Raw genomic sequence first — 14630 nt, 5'->3', positions numbered from 1 at the left:
CTTCTTCCGTTCCTTTCTGGCGCCTAATTCGGGATGTTGGTTGTTTAGATGCAGAATGGGGGTGTATTTGAGGACCACCACCCCCTCTCTGCTTGACTCGGCTGGTTGATTAAAGCTTAGCTTAGTGGAGGGGAATTGAATCACTCCTTGATGTGCACATTAGAATCTAAGCTTCGATAGCAATAGTCCTTAGACTTATGTACTGTTTCACATTGCTTTTACAGCCCTCTCTAAGCGGTTTACAGAGTCAGCATATTTATTTGCCCCCAACAATCGGGTCCTCATTTTACCGACCTCAGAAGGATAGAAGGCTGAGTCGATGTTGATCTGGTGAGGATTGAACTCCAGACTGTGGGCAGAGTCAGCCAGCAATGCTGCATTTTGACCACTGGGAAGGAAGGGAGGGAGGGAAGGAAGGAAGGAAGGAAGGAAGGAAGGAAGGAAGGAAGGAAGGAAGGAAGGAAGGAAGGAAGGAAGGTAACAGTAGCCCTTAGACTTACATACCGCATCACAGTGCTTTTACAGCCCTCTCTAAGCCGTTTACAGTCAGCATATTTGCCCCATACAATCTGGGTCCTCGTTTTACCAACCTTGAAAGAACTGAAGGCTGAGTCAACCTTGAGCCAGTCAGGATCAAACTCCTAGCTCTGGGCAGAGTTTGCCTACGGTCCCAAGTCATCTTTTCCAGTGCCATCGTAACTTCAAATAAACCGTTGTAAGCCGAGGATTACCTGTTCTGTATCCACGGAGAATACTAAACACTGCTACCATCTGGACCACATTCGATTGTGTGAACTGCTCGGAAGCTAATGCCGGCTCCGTTGCTTCCCTTGGGCAGTTTAAAGGGACAACCATCCCGTGAGCAAAAATATCTTCCGACACCGACTAGTTTTTAACACCCCGTGCAGAAACCGAAGCGAGCGTGTGGGGTGCCACCTTTTCTGCGTCCCCCTTCTTCTAGGAACACCTGTCCTTAAAGAAGTACATCGTGGATATCGTGGTGGAAAGCGCAGCTCCCGCCGAGCCCGTTAAAGACGGTGAAGACAGGCAGAGGGCAAAAAAGAAAGCCAAGAAGCTGAAGGCACGGATGAACTCAAGGTATCGGCTTTGGAAACGCACAGACACAAACACGCACACATATACGCACATATAAACATATCTATAGGTAGTTGTTTCAGTGGCCGTTCAGAGTTACAGCGGCACTGGAAAAAGCGACTTACCACCGTTTTTCATACTTGCAACTGTGGCAGCATCCCCGTGGTCACGTGACTTACACTCGGATGCTTGACAACTGACTCGCATTTAGGACGGTGGCGTCGTCCCGGGGTCACGTGATCCCCCTTTTGTGACCTCCTGACAAGCAAAGTCAAGGGAGAAGCCAGATTCACTTAGCGACCGTGTGACTAACAACAACTGCAGTGATTCACCTAACAACTGCAGCAAGAAAGGTTGTAAAAGGAGGCAAAATTCACTTAGCAAAGGTCTCACTTAACAACGGAAATCCTGGTCTCAGTTGTGACGTAAGTCGGGGACTACCTATATACATATATATGTAATTTTATATATATAATATTATTTATAATGTAAGCCTTTTCATGCAAAAGAATAGATAGAGAGATAGAGATAGAGATAGACATATGTATATGTGTCTTTTCGTGTACAGACACACACACACACACACAGTCTTGCATGAAAAGGCTTACATTTATTTATTTTTGCCCTTCAGAAAAGCTGCTGTAAAACTCTGGGAAAAAAATGCAAAAACCTTTTGAAGTTATTTGCTCTAGGAACATCTTGAAAATAGCCCTGATGAGTCTAATTTATGGCCACTTTCTCTGATTGAGGAAGAAAGCGGCGTATTGATCCAGCCGTGCCTTTCACCTGCTAAGAGCTTTCTTCCTAATTGGACGCCAAAGCCCTGCCAAAACTCTGCCCTCTCCCAGAACACAAGAGCAGGTTTAAGTAGGTCTAAACTGGGCCTATTTTTCTTCCCGGCTATCGATTTTTAAAATGAAGTATCAAAGAAAATCAATAGTAATCAAGAAATAGAAGCTCGTCGGCCGGAGTGTCAAATCCCCAGGCTGGCTTTAATCAATTTTCTTGCCTGCCACCACGAAGAAAGTTAGAAATATCTTAAAAAGGGAAAGTGAATTGTCAGACCTGCCATTTGTCAACAGACTAAAAAAAAGGGGGGGCATGTCGTGGATTGTCGTAGTTTCAGAGTTTGGAGGATCCCAAAGCGGAATATCCATGCTTCAGCCTAGACTTTAAAGCAGAGGTCCCCAACCTTTTGGGCACCTGGGACCGCTTCTGTGGAGAGAGGTTTTTCCATGGACCAGAGGGTGTGTTCTTTTGTGTGCTGCCTTTGGGGCTTTGCTTGTTTGTGCAGACCAGTTGCTGGCATGCCACGGACCGGTACTGGTCCACGGACCGGGGGGTTGGGGACCCCTGCTTTAAACGGTTTCCTAGATTCCTTCCACTTAGTCGAAATCCAGACTCAGCCATAAAATACCAGCATGGAGTCCTGTTGAATCTGCCTTTTGCTTTTTTGGGTGGGAAGTTTTTTTTAGTTGGAAGTTTTTTCTATTATTATTATTTATTATATTTTTATACCGCCCTTCTCCCAAAGGACTCAGGGCGGTGTACAGGGCAATAAATATAAAAACAGAATACAAAAGTTAAAAAACGATTAAATATAATGCCCAAGTTTAAAACAGTAATTAAAAACATATTAAAACCCCAACAGGTAGTCCTCAACTTACAACAATTCGTTTAGCGACCGTGCAAATTGACAACGGCGCTGAAACAAGTGGCTTATGACGGTTTTTCACACGACCCATTGTGGCATTTTTATGTGCAGCACATAAAAAATGCAAGTAGAAAAATAAGGACCACTACGGTGGGAAGGTAACAGCGTTCCGTGCGCCTTTGGCGTCTAGTCATGCCGGCCACATGACCACGGAGACGTCCTCGGACAAGCGCTGGCTCTTCGGCTTTGAAACAGAGATGAGCACTGGCCCCTAGAGTCGGAAACGACTAGCACACATGTGCAGGGGAACCTTTACCTTTACCTTTAACATAAAAAATACAAATAGACACAAAGATAAAAAGGGAGTAGGGGAGGAAGAAGAAGTGGAGTGCGAAGTAAAAAGGAAAGGGGGGGGGGAAGCAGTGACTTCCAACCATTTTCAGCGCAGTTACAACCTCAACTTTTTATTTTACACATTTAGTAAGTACTAGCCATTTCTATAACAAACCAAATCTAAACATCAAAACCCAATCAATCAATCAATCAATTTCATTGCGGTCACACGCCAGCATTGCAAATGAAAGCATTAAAACAATAATAATAGTAAAAAATAAAAATAGAAGACAAGACAGAAAAATACATTGCAATTGGTGCTGGATTATCACCGGGCAGTTACAAATTTGCCTAATTTTGCATACAGCATAACAGAATTTGGCCACATTTTTCAGTGCAGTCAAACAGAAAATGCAGTTACAACCTCAACTTTTTATTTTACGTATTTAGCAAGTAATAGCCATTTCTATAATAAACGTAGATTAATCATTAAAACCTAAAATCAAAGTTTCCTTTTTCTTTGTTTGTTTCACACATAAAGTCCAGAAGCTGTTTCTAAGTAGAAGCAAAGCCGGATGCATTCTTTTCTTTAATTAAAACAGTTATTTTTGCCATATCTGCCAGCTCTATCAGTTTTTCCATCCGTTCTTCCATTGTGGGAATTAACATATCTTTCCATTTTTGCACGTACAGAATTCCCGCCACAGTCAACATATATAATAACCGAGTTCCAATTCCCCCCCCCCCAAGATCTTTCTCTGGTGTTTTTGTGAAGTTTAGCCCTTTTCATTGTACAGCTGTGTATTGAGGTAGCAGATGTTCCCCCTTTTTGAATGGCATCTTTACGGCATGGACTATTTTGCGTTCAGATTTATTTTCCAGATAGTTTCATGTATTGAGTTGAGTGGGGTTTTTTTTTTCCTCTCCAGCATACTGAGCCTGATAAAACTTTTGTTTACCACATTCAATAGGACTTTGTAATATAAAAGGAAGTGATTCATAGCATAATAACCCCAACCTCAAGTTCTCAACAAATACTGGATTTCAAGTCTTAGTACCTCAGGAGAGTAAAGCAGGAGCATCCCGGCGTTTTTAAAAAAAAAGTGTCAAAAACTTCAAAATGCTTGTGCTTTGTAATAAAATGTGTTAGCTGGAATCTGTGCTAACAACTTCTCCTGATTTTATGCACTGGAGTTACACCGCCTTCCCCCTACAATGTCTGTCACTCAGTCTGATGGGTTAATCAAAACGCTGTTATCAAGAAGGGTATGGAAAACATAAGCCAGCGAGGAAATATCCCCAGGCCATGTATTCAGGGAGATAAATATTTGCCAAACTTAGAGAAGTGAACTTCTTGAGACAAACTTGAAATTCAACTTTCCTGCTTGTTTGTCTGAGCCCCTCGTGTCTGCTTCGGAATCCTTCCTTTCTCTTCTTCGGAAGAGCCCCAGTCTTTTTATCCCAGCCTTAAAAGCTTTTCGTATCCAGAGCGTCTCCCTGCTTGGCCGCCCACGTCAATCTGTCTGTCTAGCACACCCCATCCGCTTAGGGACACTTGACTGACATTGGAAATGGTCAGGATGAGTGCATAAGGGGCAGTTTGCTGTTCTTTCCCCCCCCACACACACACCTCCTTCTACAACATCAAAGGAAGAGGACCATCAAACCTGGATAGCTTTAAATCTCTCTAATACTACGTACAACCGCTGGGCTTGCTGCAGCTTATAAAATCTTCAAACATTTTGCCATGTGATGAATGAAACTGAAGCAGGATTGGGAGTAGCAAACATGGTTTGGCAGAATAGAATGACTTTCAAACTAACCAAGGTTTTAAAGGAGCCCATTAATTTCTACTCCCTCTTTAATGTGAGAAAGAAGAAGATAAAAATGTTAAATTGAACAAAATGGCCAGCACAGAATGTGCTTTATATACACCCTACCGTAACTGATGTTTTCCACTGTTCCTTTTCATTTTAGGGCAAAGGAGTATGAAAACGGGATGGAATCAAAAAATGCCTCTCACGAGTCTCCGTACAAAGCAAAGTAAGTCCTTCCTCCGGATGAAAGCCTGGTCCATCACAACAGAATTATCTTGTGTGTGAGATAGCCTGTCCCATTCTGGTACCTTTAACTTTTGAGGTCTGCAGCTGCTAGAGTTGTAGAAATGAAGCATTTTGATGAATCGGTGACAGAACTGTGAGAGGCTCCATTTGAAAGCTGTATAGAACATAGATTCATAGGAATGGAAGGAGCCTCAGAGGTCTTCTAGTCTAACCCAAGGCAGGAGACCCTCTGCCATTTCAAACAAATGGTCGCCCAAACTCTTCTTAAAAAATCTCCAGTGATAAAGCACCCACAACTTCAGGAGGCAAGTCGTTCCACTGATTAATTGTCGGGAAATTTCTCTATGAGTCAGATCTCTCTTGGTTAAGTTTCCATCTGTCGCTTCTTGTCCTGCCCTCAGGTGCTTTGGAGAATAAGTCAACCCCGCTCTTCTCTCTGACAGCCCCCTCTAGTACTGAAAGACAGCTATCATATCCCCCCACCCACCCACCCAGTCGATCCTTCCTCTTCCTGAGAAACTATTCCACCTAGTTCTCTCAGCTGGTCATCAAGACAATTTAGGAAGAACAGATAAACAAACAGGTGACTGGAAGGGAAAGAAATGGAACTGAGCTAATATAATTGTGTACACGTAGTCCGTGCGCCTTTGGCGTCTAGTCATGCCGGCCACATGACCACGGAGACGTCCTCGGACAAGCGCTGGCTCTTCGGCTTTGAAACGGAGATGAGCACCGGCCCCTAGAGTCGGAAACGACTAGCACACGTGTGCGGGGGAACCTTTACCTTTACCTTTAGTCCTCAACTTACATTACGGTCGTACGTCATAATCGTCTTAAGTGGGTCATCACATGATGGAGCTAGTTTCATGACCCTTTCTGGGGCAGTTAAGTGAATCAGACATGGCGGTCATAAACTGGATCCTTTGTTCACTATGGGCCAGTTTTGCCCATAAAAATTTCCCCCCACTGGTTTTCCTGGTCTTCCCCTTGTTAACCCTCCATCCCGACCTGTTTAATCTTCTTGGGCCCAGCTCTAAAGGTTTTGCGTACTTGTTTTGTTTTGTTTTTTTGATCCGATAAGCATCCTCTTCCTTGCCTTTCTTTAAACTTTGGTGTAGATTTCCTTCTTCGCTATTTAAAGCTCCCTCTTGTCCCTCGGCGGGCCTGTTTTGGCCGCTGTCCTGGGTACACTCGTAATCTTGAGTTTCTTGTTAAAAGGGAAGATGGTTTCCTATTTTAGTTTTTGGGGCGGGAAAGGTTTAGGATTTGCTGTGGGCCTTTGGATGGTTTAAAAAAAAAAGGCAGAAAAAACTTGCCGCTCATGCCTTTGGGGAGAGACGTAATTAGAGAACCATTGCCAATAGGATAAGAAGCTAAATTGCCTTTATGGAACAAAACAAGAAAATAAACTTTGCATCTAGCTTTACCATTTCCAATGTACACAGTGACTGTAGTGCTGATTAAAGGCAATGTTGCAACCAATTGTAAATGTAAATACTCTTACACAGCTTGTTGTTGCCACTATAAATATTGACAAATCTAAAGAAGGTGGGTGTAGCAAAAAGAGAGAGGCTTGCATACCCAGAAGTCATGAGCTGGTATAACGCTGCCCCTTTGAGATGTCAGAAGTAGTTTATGCTGGGTGGTTTTGCCCATCTGACTAGAAATTTGCTTAAGAAGAATGGAACCAGGTCTTTAGCTGTCCTTCAATTGGTGCCCCGAACAGGAATATGCCCCTCTCACTGGCAATTACCCACATCCAACTGAAGTATAATTCCTAGAGCATCCACAATCATGGAAGACGGAGTCATCTTCCACCCAACTCTCTTTTCTTCCTTCGGCTTGACTTCTTAAGAGGTAGACTAAAACACCATTGGAAGTCTCTTGGTGGAAACGTCACTGGTGGCTCTTGCAGATCTGAAGGTGGAAGCATCTTCTTTGTATAACCTTTGGAGGTTATGGCTTCTTCAGCGGTGCAGTTCCACTCTCAATTTCTTTTACAATTTGGCATCTTACCTGCATTTCCAAATTATGGAAAGAAGTGGGGGGAAAAACCTTATAGAAAATCCTGGCAGTCTCATTTTGGTTTCAACCTTGGGGTGGGTGGGGGGGGGAACCCTTCTAAAATAATAAAGATTCAGGTTTTTGTTTTTTGTTTTTTAAAAAAAACCACAACTCCATTGCCATCAATCAGATGGCAAGGTAGCATATCCATCAAATAAATACACGCAAAATTAACTTCTCCCACATCCTGATACTTGACAGAGGTTTGTGAGTTCCCATCAATTGTCACCAAAGAAGAGTCTGAAAGCAGGAAAAAAGATTTACTTCTCTGAGCCAGCAAACAGCTCAGTCCAAAGTTCACCTCAATCTGGGCCAAGAACTTAAGCAATATGGTCAGAAATGAAGTAATCAAAAGGAAAGGTAATTTTATAGTCTGCACCGAGCCAGGAAAAGGAGGAAGAAGACGGTTTTACGATGAGTCTTAAAAAGAAATGTATGGGAGGAAAATGTAAAAACGTAGAATTCCATTTGACTTGATTAGAACTGGAAATACGTTTCTGAAGCCAGAATGTACAGTTGTCTCTTGAAAACTAAACGATCTGCCTTACGAAATGCTTGCTAGTGACAGGAAGGTATGTGTTCTTTTTTTAAAAAAAAAAACAAACCTCAGTTTTTGAATAAAACTATTTCAGAAAATAAACATTGCTTCCAAGCCAGTTTGTAGTTGTTACGATAGGAGTTGTGGTCCTAAATGCATTAGAACCGTTTCCCCCGTTCTGTAGATCTCTTGGGATTACAGTTATCTTGAATTCCTAGTTACCGTGGAGGAAACTAGCAACTTTAAAAAAATAAATAAATAAATAAATAAATAAATAAAAAACCACAGCGCAGCTTATTTACTTGCTGTTAACTTGCCCTCTTTGTTTTGATACATTTTCCTTCAGAGCATCTACTATTTATTCTGTATTATTTCTACGATTTCCTGATGCGCTCTCACCTTTTCGAAGTTGCCACTTTGAAGTGCAGCGATGGATGCATCCTTTTAAAAATGCTCTTTTAGTTTTGCGAAATCAGTGCTAACCCGTTCAATGGCAGGTTATTGTTTTTAGTTTTCACGACGCCCAGGCATCCTACAAGCCAAGAAAAGAAGCGGCATGTTGCCTTTTACTGAAATAGAGTAACTCACAAACACTGGCTTGTGAAACTCCCGTTTTGCTCAAGGGCCGAAAGCCATCGCGTGATGGCTCTGGGGCGCCACGGCCTTGCGCAGAGTCGAAACTAGTGGGATGCTGAAGTTCTTCCCTGCGGGGATGAAATGGGAGCTTCTGAGATTTGGGATTCTCCCCCAAAGATTTCTTAGCTACTGCCCAGGACTCCTGGTTCTGCTCCAACGTGCAGTTTTATTTATGCATTGATTAATTTATATAGCCGCCCAGCTCACACATAATGTTATTCCAGGTAGCTTAAATTTTTTTTAAAAAAATCCACCATTTAATAAAAACCCATCAAAAAAACAACAACCCACCACCCGTGGTAACGACGACACAAGGAAATCAGCCACTTGGTCGGTCCCCATTCATGTTCCCCAGTCCCACTGACAAAACCACGTTTTTAGGGCTATGGAGATTCTCCATTGTCCAGGTCATGGTTGTCCCAAAGGAGCTTTTTCAGGAGGCAACTGGACTTTCCTTGTTTTTTCTTTGAAGACGTTTCGCTTCTCCTCCAAGGAGCTTCTTCGGCTCTGACTGGCTCCATTCCCCACCCTCCAGTCAGAGCCGAAGAAGCTTCTTGGAGGAGAAGCGAAACGTCTTCAAAGAAAAACACAGAAAATCCGTTTGCCTCCTGAAAAAGCACCTTTGGGACACGTTTTTTAGGGCCTTTCAGAAAAAGCAACAGGGTGGAGGCCAGTCCTACCTTGGAAAGAAAGATGTTTCATAAAGAAGGGGCCACCACAGAGAAGACCCTTTTTTGTGACACATTTTGGGATTTCCAGCAGGAATTTTTCAGTGCTTGAAAAGAACTTAAGGCAAGGCTGATTATCCCACCCTGCCCCTCCCCACCTCCCCCCCGCAACTGTGGTCTTTCCTTCCAGATTCTGTCTGGTAGTGGATGACCCAATGCCTGTCTGGGTTTCCTCTTGTTTTGAGGGCTAATGTTAAAAGTGCTCAAGAATATTTTAGAGCCTTGTAGAGGCAAACCAAGGAAAAAGCTGAAGACCCCCGCAGAGAGTCGGTTGTGCCCATCCTCTCCCGTGCCCATTTACCTAGAAGTCCCACGGTGTGCCCAGGACGTGGTACTGATTGTCTCTTTTAATCATCGTGCAGTGAAGATGGTCGCAACTGAAATATTACTGAAATGTAACTTTCCCAGTTCTGAATGCTATTTCCTCCTCTTTCCCCCCCCTCTTCCCCCCCCCGTTTCTTTCCCCCTTTTTTTCTTTCGGTAATACGAAAGGCTACAACGACTGGTGAAAGATTTGCAGAAGCAGCTTCAGATTCAAGATGGTACCAAAATCTCCACTCTGGATAGGATTTTGGGAGAGATTTCCAGGATCCTGGAAAAAGAGGTAAGGGTCACTTCTACTGCTCCGTTCCAAATTAGGTTGATGCAGGTGTAATTCCTGATTCCTTCCCTACATGCAGTCTTGGCTCAAGATTGATAGTTTCTTAGATCTTCATGGTGGCTTGGTTCAAGGCCATAAACCATAGTTTGCAAGCCACAGTGGCTGGATTTCCACTTTGGCATAAGCCACAAACAAGCCGACATTCAGGAGAAGCATAGTCAAATTCTAAATATTTGTGATTGTGCTGAAGATATTTGAAATTGTGGGGTTGATGAACAGAAAAGATTACAAAGCTTAACTAGGCTGATGTGCCATTTTGTACTTCTTTCCCAATGTGGCTTTAAAATACTCTTGACTATAAATATAGGGAAAATGCTGTTTGTATCCAGTTAATGTTAATTAGATTAATGTGATAAAATTAATTTTTCCTTTAAATGCATTGCTCTTTTATTTCTTTCACAAATTTATCATGCTATAGCTGTTTTTGATGTTAGGTAGCTTTTCATCATTAGATCAACACCGCAAACTCTTTAATGCCAGATAGGGAGATGAACGGCATTTTATTCCATTTCACCCCTAATAATTAAATTAATTGCCTTTCCAAAATCAGTACATCAAGCTCTGAACAGCATTTGCTGAGTCTGACACCTAAATGCCAGAATTTTACATATTTAATATATTCTCTATCAGCTTTTCAATTTTATTGCCTGTACTTTCTGATTTTTATTTTACATCTGAGAGAGAGTTCTTTATCTTTTTCCACAGTAAGGTTTTTTTTTATGAAATTGCATTAAAGCAAATTACTAGCAGGCTAAAACTGATGAACCAGTAAAAGGCTGGTTCTATCGCATGACATAAAATGTGCGGTACAATTACGTTTAAAAGGAGATCAATCTTCTCTAAAAACATCCTCCTGAAATGGTCCTATAAGCAAGATCATTACCAGTTTGAAATCATCATTGGAATGAGAATTTTGCTTAATTAAAATCGCAGTCCAGGAGTTGCAGCCCTCCATCACTTTCAAAACGATGGATTGAGGAGGAGGCTTTCCCCTTCACTTTGGAAAGAGAAGGAATCGTCCTGGAGAACATATTCCCTACCACCTTTTTTTTCATCCAATTTTAATTTATTGCCCCTAAAGTCTTTGTGATCTTTGAGAATCCTTAACACCTTAAAACAAAACTGCTGTCCTCCCTCCCCCCCAACCCCCACTCCGTTAAAACCAGCTTCAGGATGGTTGACTTGAACAGTTCCTCTTGTCTATTGATTGAAAAATGAATTTTTTTAAAAAATGGGTTTTGAGTATCAGGAGAATAAGATCAACTTTGTGCAGCTTATCAGCAACTTTTCCTGACATGTGTGTGCCATTACTGCAAGTAAACAGAATTTAAACAAGATAGATTTGAGCAGGAATTCTCTGCCCTCCCTCTAATTACGGAGCCTCTTTTTTAAAAAAAAAATATCCAGCCAGGCTGCTGTAGGATGTCACACACATCTCTTCCTAAGTGAGTTCAAATCTGCCAAAGTTTATAAGCCGGTGGAAGTTAGGAGGCGAAACGCTTCCTGACCCGTGCCGCCAAGTGTAATGTGGTACAATATCAGATTCTGGCAAAGCCAGCCTCCGTTTGGGTTCATTGAAATGCGAATACCACCGAGCGGTGGAAGAAAAATAAATATGCTGCTGCGGAACAATCTGGCTGGAAAGATTCGGGCTAGGCGACATCCGTCTGAAGGTCCCGTCCGGTACTTCTCTTCTCTGGAAAAGGAGGCAGCTCATTGGAAGGTCCCTGGGGGAGAAAAACGGCTTTGGAGGCTTTGAATCGTGCAGGATTATGGGTGTCCTGGTCAAATTTACCCGATAGCCCACCTGTGGCTTTCTACATGAGGTTAAAGCCAACTTCTATGGAGGAGGGAGAGGAAGGAGGAGGAGAAAAGAGAAGGAAGGGGGAGGAGGAGGAGGAGGAGGAAAGAAGAGGAAGAGGGAGGAAGAAGAGGAAGAGGAGGAAAGAAGATGAGGAGAAGGAAGTGGAAGGAGGAGGAGGAGGAAAGAAGAAGAGGAGGAAGAATTCCCCATCTTGATTTGAACAAACCATCTTTCCCACAGAATATATACAGTGTGTGTGTGTGTGTGTGTGTGTGTGTGTATGTATATATATATATATATATATATATATATATATATATATATATATATATATATATATATATATATATATATATATATGTATATGTATATATATGTATATATATGTATATATATGTATATATATGTATATGTGTGTGTGTATATATATATATATGTATATGTATATGTATATGTATATGTATATGTATATATATATGCAGAGTGAGCGCCTGTTACTCGTCCCAGCTTCTGCCAACCTAGCAGTTCGAAAGCACGTAAAAATGCAAGTAGAAAAATAGGGACCACTCCGGTGGGAAGGTAACAGCGTTCCCTGCGCCTTTGGCCTCTAGTCATGCCGGCCACATGACCACGGAGACGTCCTCGGACAAGCGCTGGCTCTTCGGCTTTGAAACGGAGATGAGCACCGGCCCCTAGAGTTGGAAACGACTAGCACGCATGTGTGGGGGAACCTTTACCTTTACTTTATATATATATGTGTGTGTGTTAAATGCTTGTTAACTATTTAGATTACCTTGCTAGGCCCCAAACATGGGACAAATCTTTATTTCCTGTTTCAGCCTAACCGAAGGCCATCGACAGGCAGTAGTCACAACAGTGACAGCTCATATTTGTGTAAATTTTTTTTTAGATTGCTAACATATATATATATGTCACACACACACACACACACACACATATATATATATAATTAATGAAGTTTCTTTTTATTCTCCATAATCCTTGACATAATTTTTACATCATCCGCCCAAAGTAGCCAGTGGAATAAAACGGTTTAAAGTGGATTAAATTATATCGCCAGTTAAAAAGCTACCATTTGGTTCAAACCGGGAAGAGGGTTTTTTTAAAAAAAAAAAAAGCAAATGAAACCCAAATTTTGTGCAGCTTGCAACACTTCTGTAACTCAAAGGTTTATTGTGATGGAGCTGACCCTGTAATAGGACCATGGCTTTAGTATAAATAATTTAAATCGTCTACAGAAGACAAACTGTTCTTTAGGCCCCGGGGTGGATTAGGATAAGCAAACATATGTACAATATTACAAATATCTGTTCTTAATTGGCCCCTGTAAGGCGAGGGTGTGTATATATTTTAACAGGAAAACATAGATTCTTGTTACCAGCATCGATATCCATCAGCTAATAGAAAAATAGATATGGGCTTTCCCAGGGTTTGCTATAAACATGAACTTTACGTCTTTTTTAAAAGAAGCCTGTGGTTTAATCAAACCTGTATTTTCTCCCTTATCGCCGGTAGATATCTGCCTTTTGGTTGTACAGTTGGAAGTAGCATAGATTGCATTTCTGATTCTTTCTGTAATTACACCATTGCTAATTGTGTCGTAATACAGTAACCTAAACAAACGTTTATTGAATTTTCTTTGCAAATTCGCCCCAAGTCGTACTACTACAGGGAGACACGGGGTGGTGAATGCAGAGAGCAAAAAACATCAGTGAATAATCCTATTGATCTTCTTTTGAAAAAAAAATATTACAGCCTATTTTTTCCCAGTCTAAATAGGCTGAATAAATTAACAACTTGGGACCAGGAAAAAAAAAACAATCGGATGTTACATACAGTAAATAATAATAATAATAATCGCAAGCTCAAAAGGAAAATTCTTATATCCAGTAACAAAAATAAATCTCACCAAAGTTTTAATCCTTTGCAATAAGTAAATAAAAAGTACTGGGAACAAAGTATCTTTCCGAAAATATCCGCTTCCCCAGCCTATGAAACTCTTCCATCAATTGGATAACCTGCAGCTGCACTGTGGCACAGCTCCCATCATGCCCCAGTTCTGACCAGAAAGATGGGATGTGTAGTCCAACACATGGCTCTGTGGACTCTGAATTCTTTTTGCCAAGAGTTGTTTTTAACTCAGTGCCGAGAAGGCCGGATGAATTACTTCACTGAAGACCAAAATGAAGCGCTCTTAATAACTGCATCCTATATCTATAGGTTCGATACGACACGTTTTTCTTTGGGTATACCTGGCCATAGGGAGACGTCCGTCAAAACCTTGGGAGGCCCCTGGGCTACGTTGACCTAACAGTCTTCTCCAGGCTAGTTCCTGTCTAACCAGTTTCATTCCTAGCAGGTTGGGGAAGACTGGCCTGGGATGAAGATTCAGTGGGTCTCTAAACAGGCTATTCTGGGAGTTGAACTCCACCCATCTTGGGTGAACTTGGCTGAAGTTGAGAAACGCTGAACTAAGTAAACCAGAGAAGCTGCTTTCTTGGTTTGTATGATGTGTGAGAGAGGTGTCCGGTTTGCTTCTTCCAAAGAGGAAGCCCAGAACAAGCCAGGATTCTCTGTCATGGAAGCCTGGAATGCCTTCCATTGTGTCTTAGCATGACTCCAGGTCTTCTCCCCAAAGAGGACCCTTTCAGACTTCCATGTGGACAAAGAAGTCCTCGTCCTCCTCCTCTTCCTCCATCCCTTCTTCTCCTCCTCTTCTTCCTTCTCCTCCTCCTCTTCCTTCTCCTTCCTCCTGCTGCTCCTGTTCCTCTTCCTCCTCCTCCCCTCCTTCTCCTCCTCCTTCCCTCTTTCCTCCTTCCCTTCTTCTCCTCCTTCCCTTCCTTCTCCTCCTCCTCTTCCTTCCCTTTCTCTTCCTCCTCCTCCTCCCCTAGTTCTCTCCCCCCCTCCTCCTCCTCCATCCTTTTCCCTAAGCATTTTTCTGCCACCCCCGAAGTATCATTATTTCTGTCTGTCCTAATCAATAGGGCCAGGGGAGATTGATTTGCGCAGCTGCCGTGCTGTTTTCTGACACAG

At 42.2% G+C, this 14630-nt stretch overlaps 1 protein-coding gene across 2 annotated transcripts in view; it reads left to right on the top strand.

Moving 5' to 3' along the window:
* Window positions 1–14630, top strand: part of SCAPER (S-phase cyclin A associated protein in the ER) — a 79739-nt gene that overhangs the window by 32267 nt on the left and 32842 nt on the right. For both annotated transcript variants that reach the window (XM_081337629.1, XM_081337630.1), the window contains 3 exons: window positions 962–1098; window positions 5060–5125; window positions 9604–9715. In XM_081337629.1, the coding sequence (XP_081193755.1) occupies window positions 962–1098; window positions 5060–5125; window positions 9604–9715 (315 nt within the window). The remainder of the gene's footprint in view (window positions 1–961; window positions 1099–5059; window positions 5126–9603; window positions 9716–14630) is intronic.

Source organism: Vipera berus, assembly GCF_964194415.1.
Source record: "Vipera berus genome assembly, chromosome: 12".
Taxonomy (NCBI): Eukaryota; Metazoa; Chordata; class Lepidosauria; order Squamata; family Viperidae; genus Vipera; species Vipera berus.
Note: the sequence above shows the minus strand (reverse complement) of the source record. Positions and strands in the feature narration are given on the sequence as shown.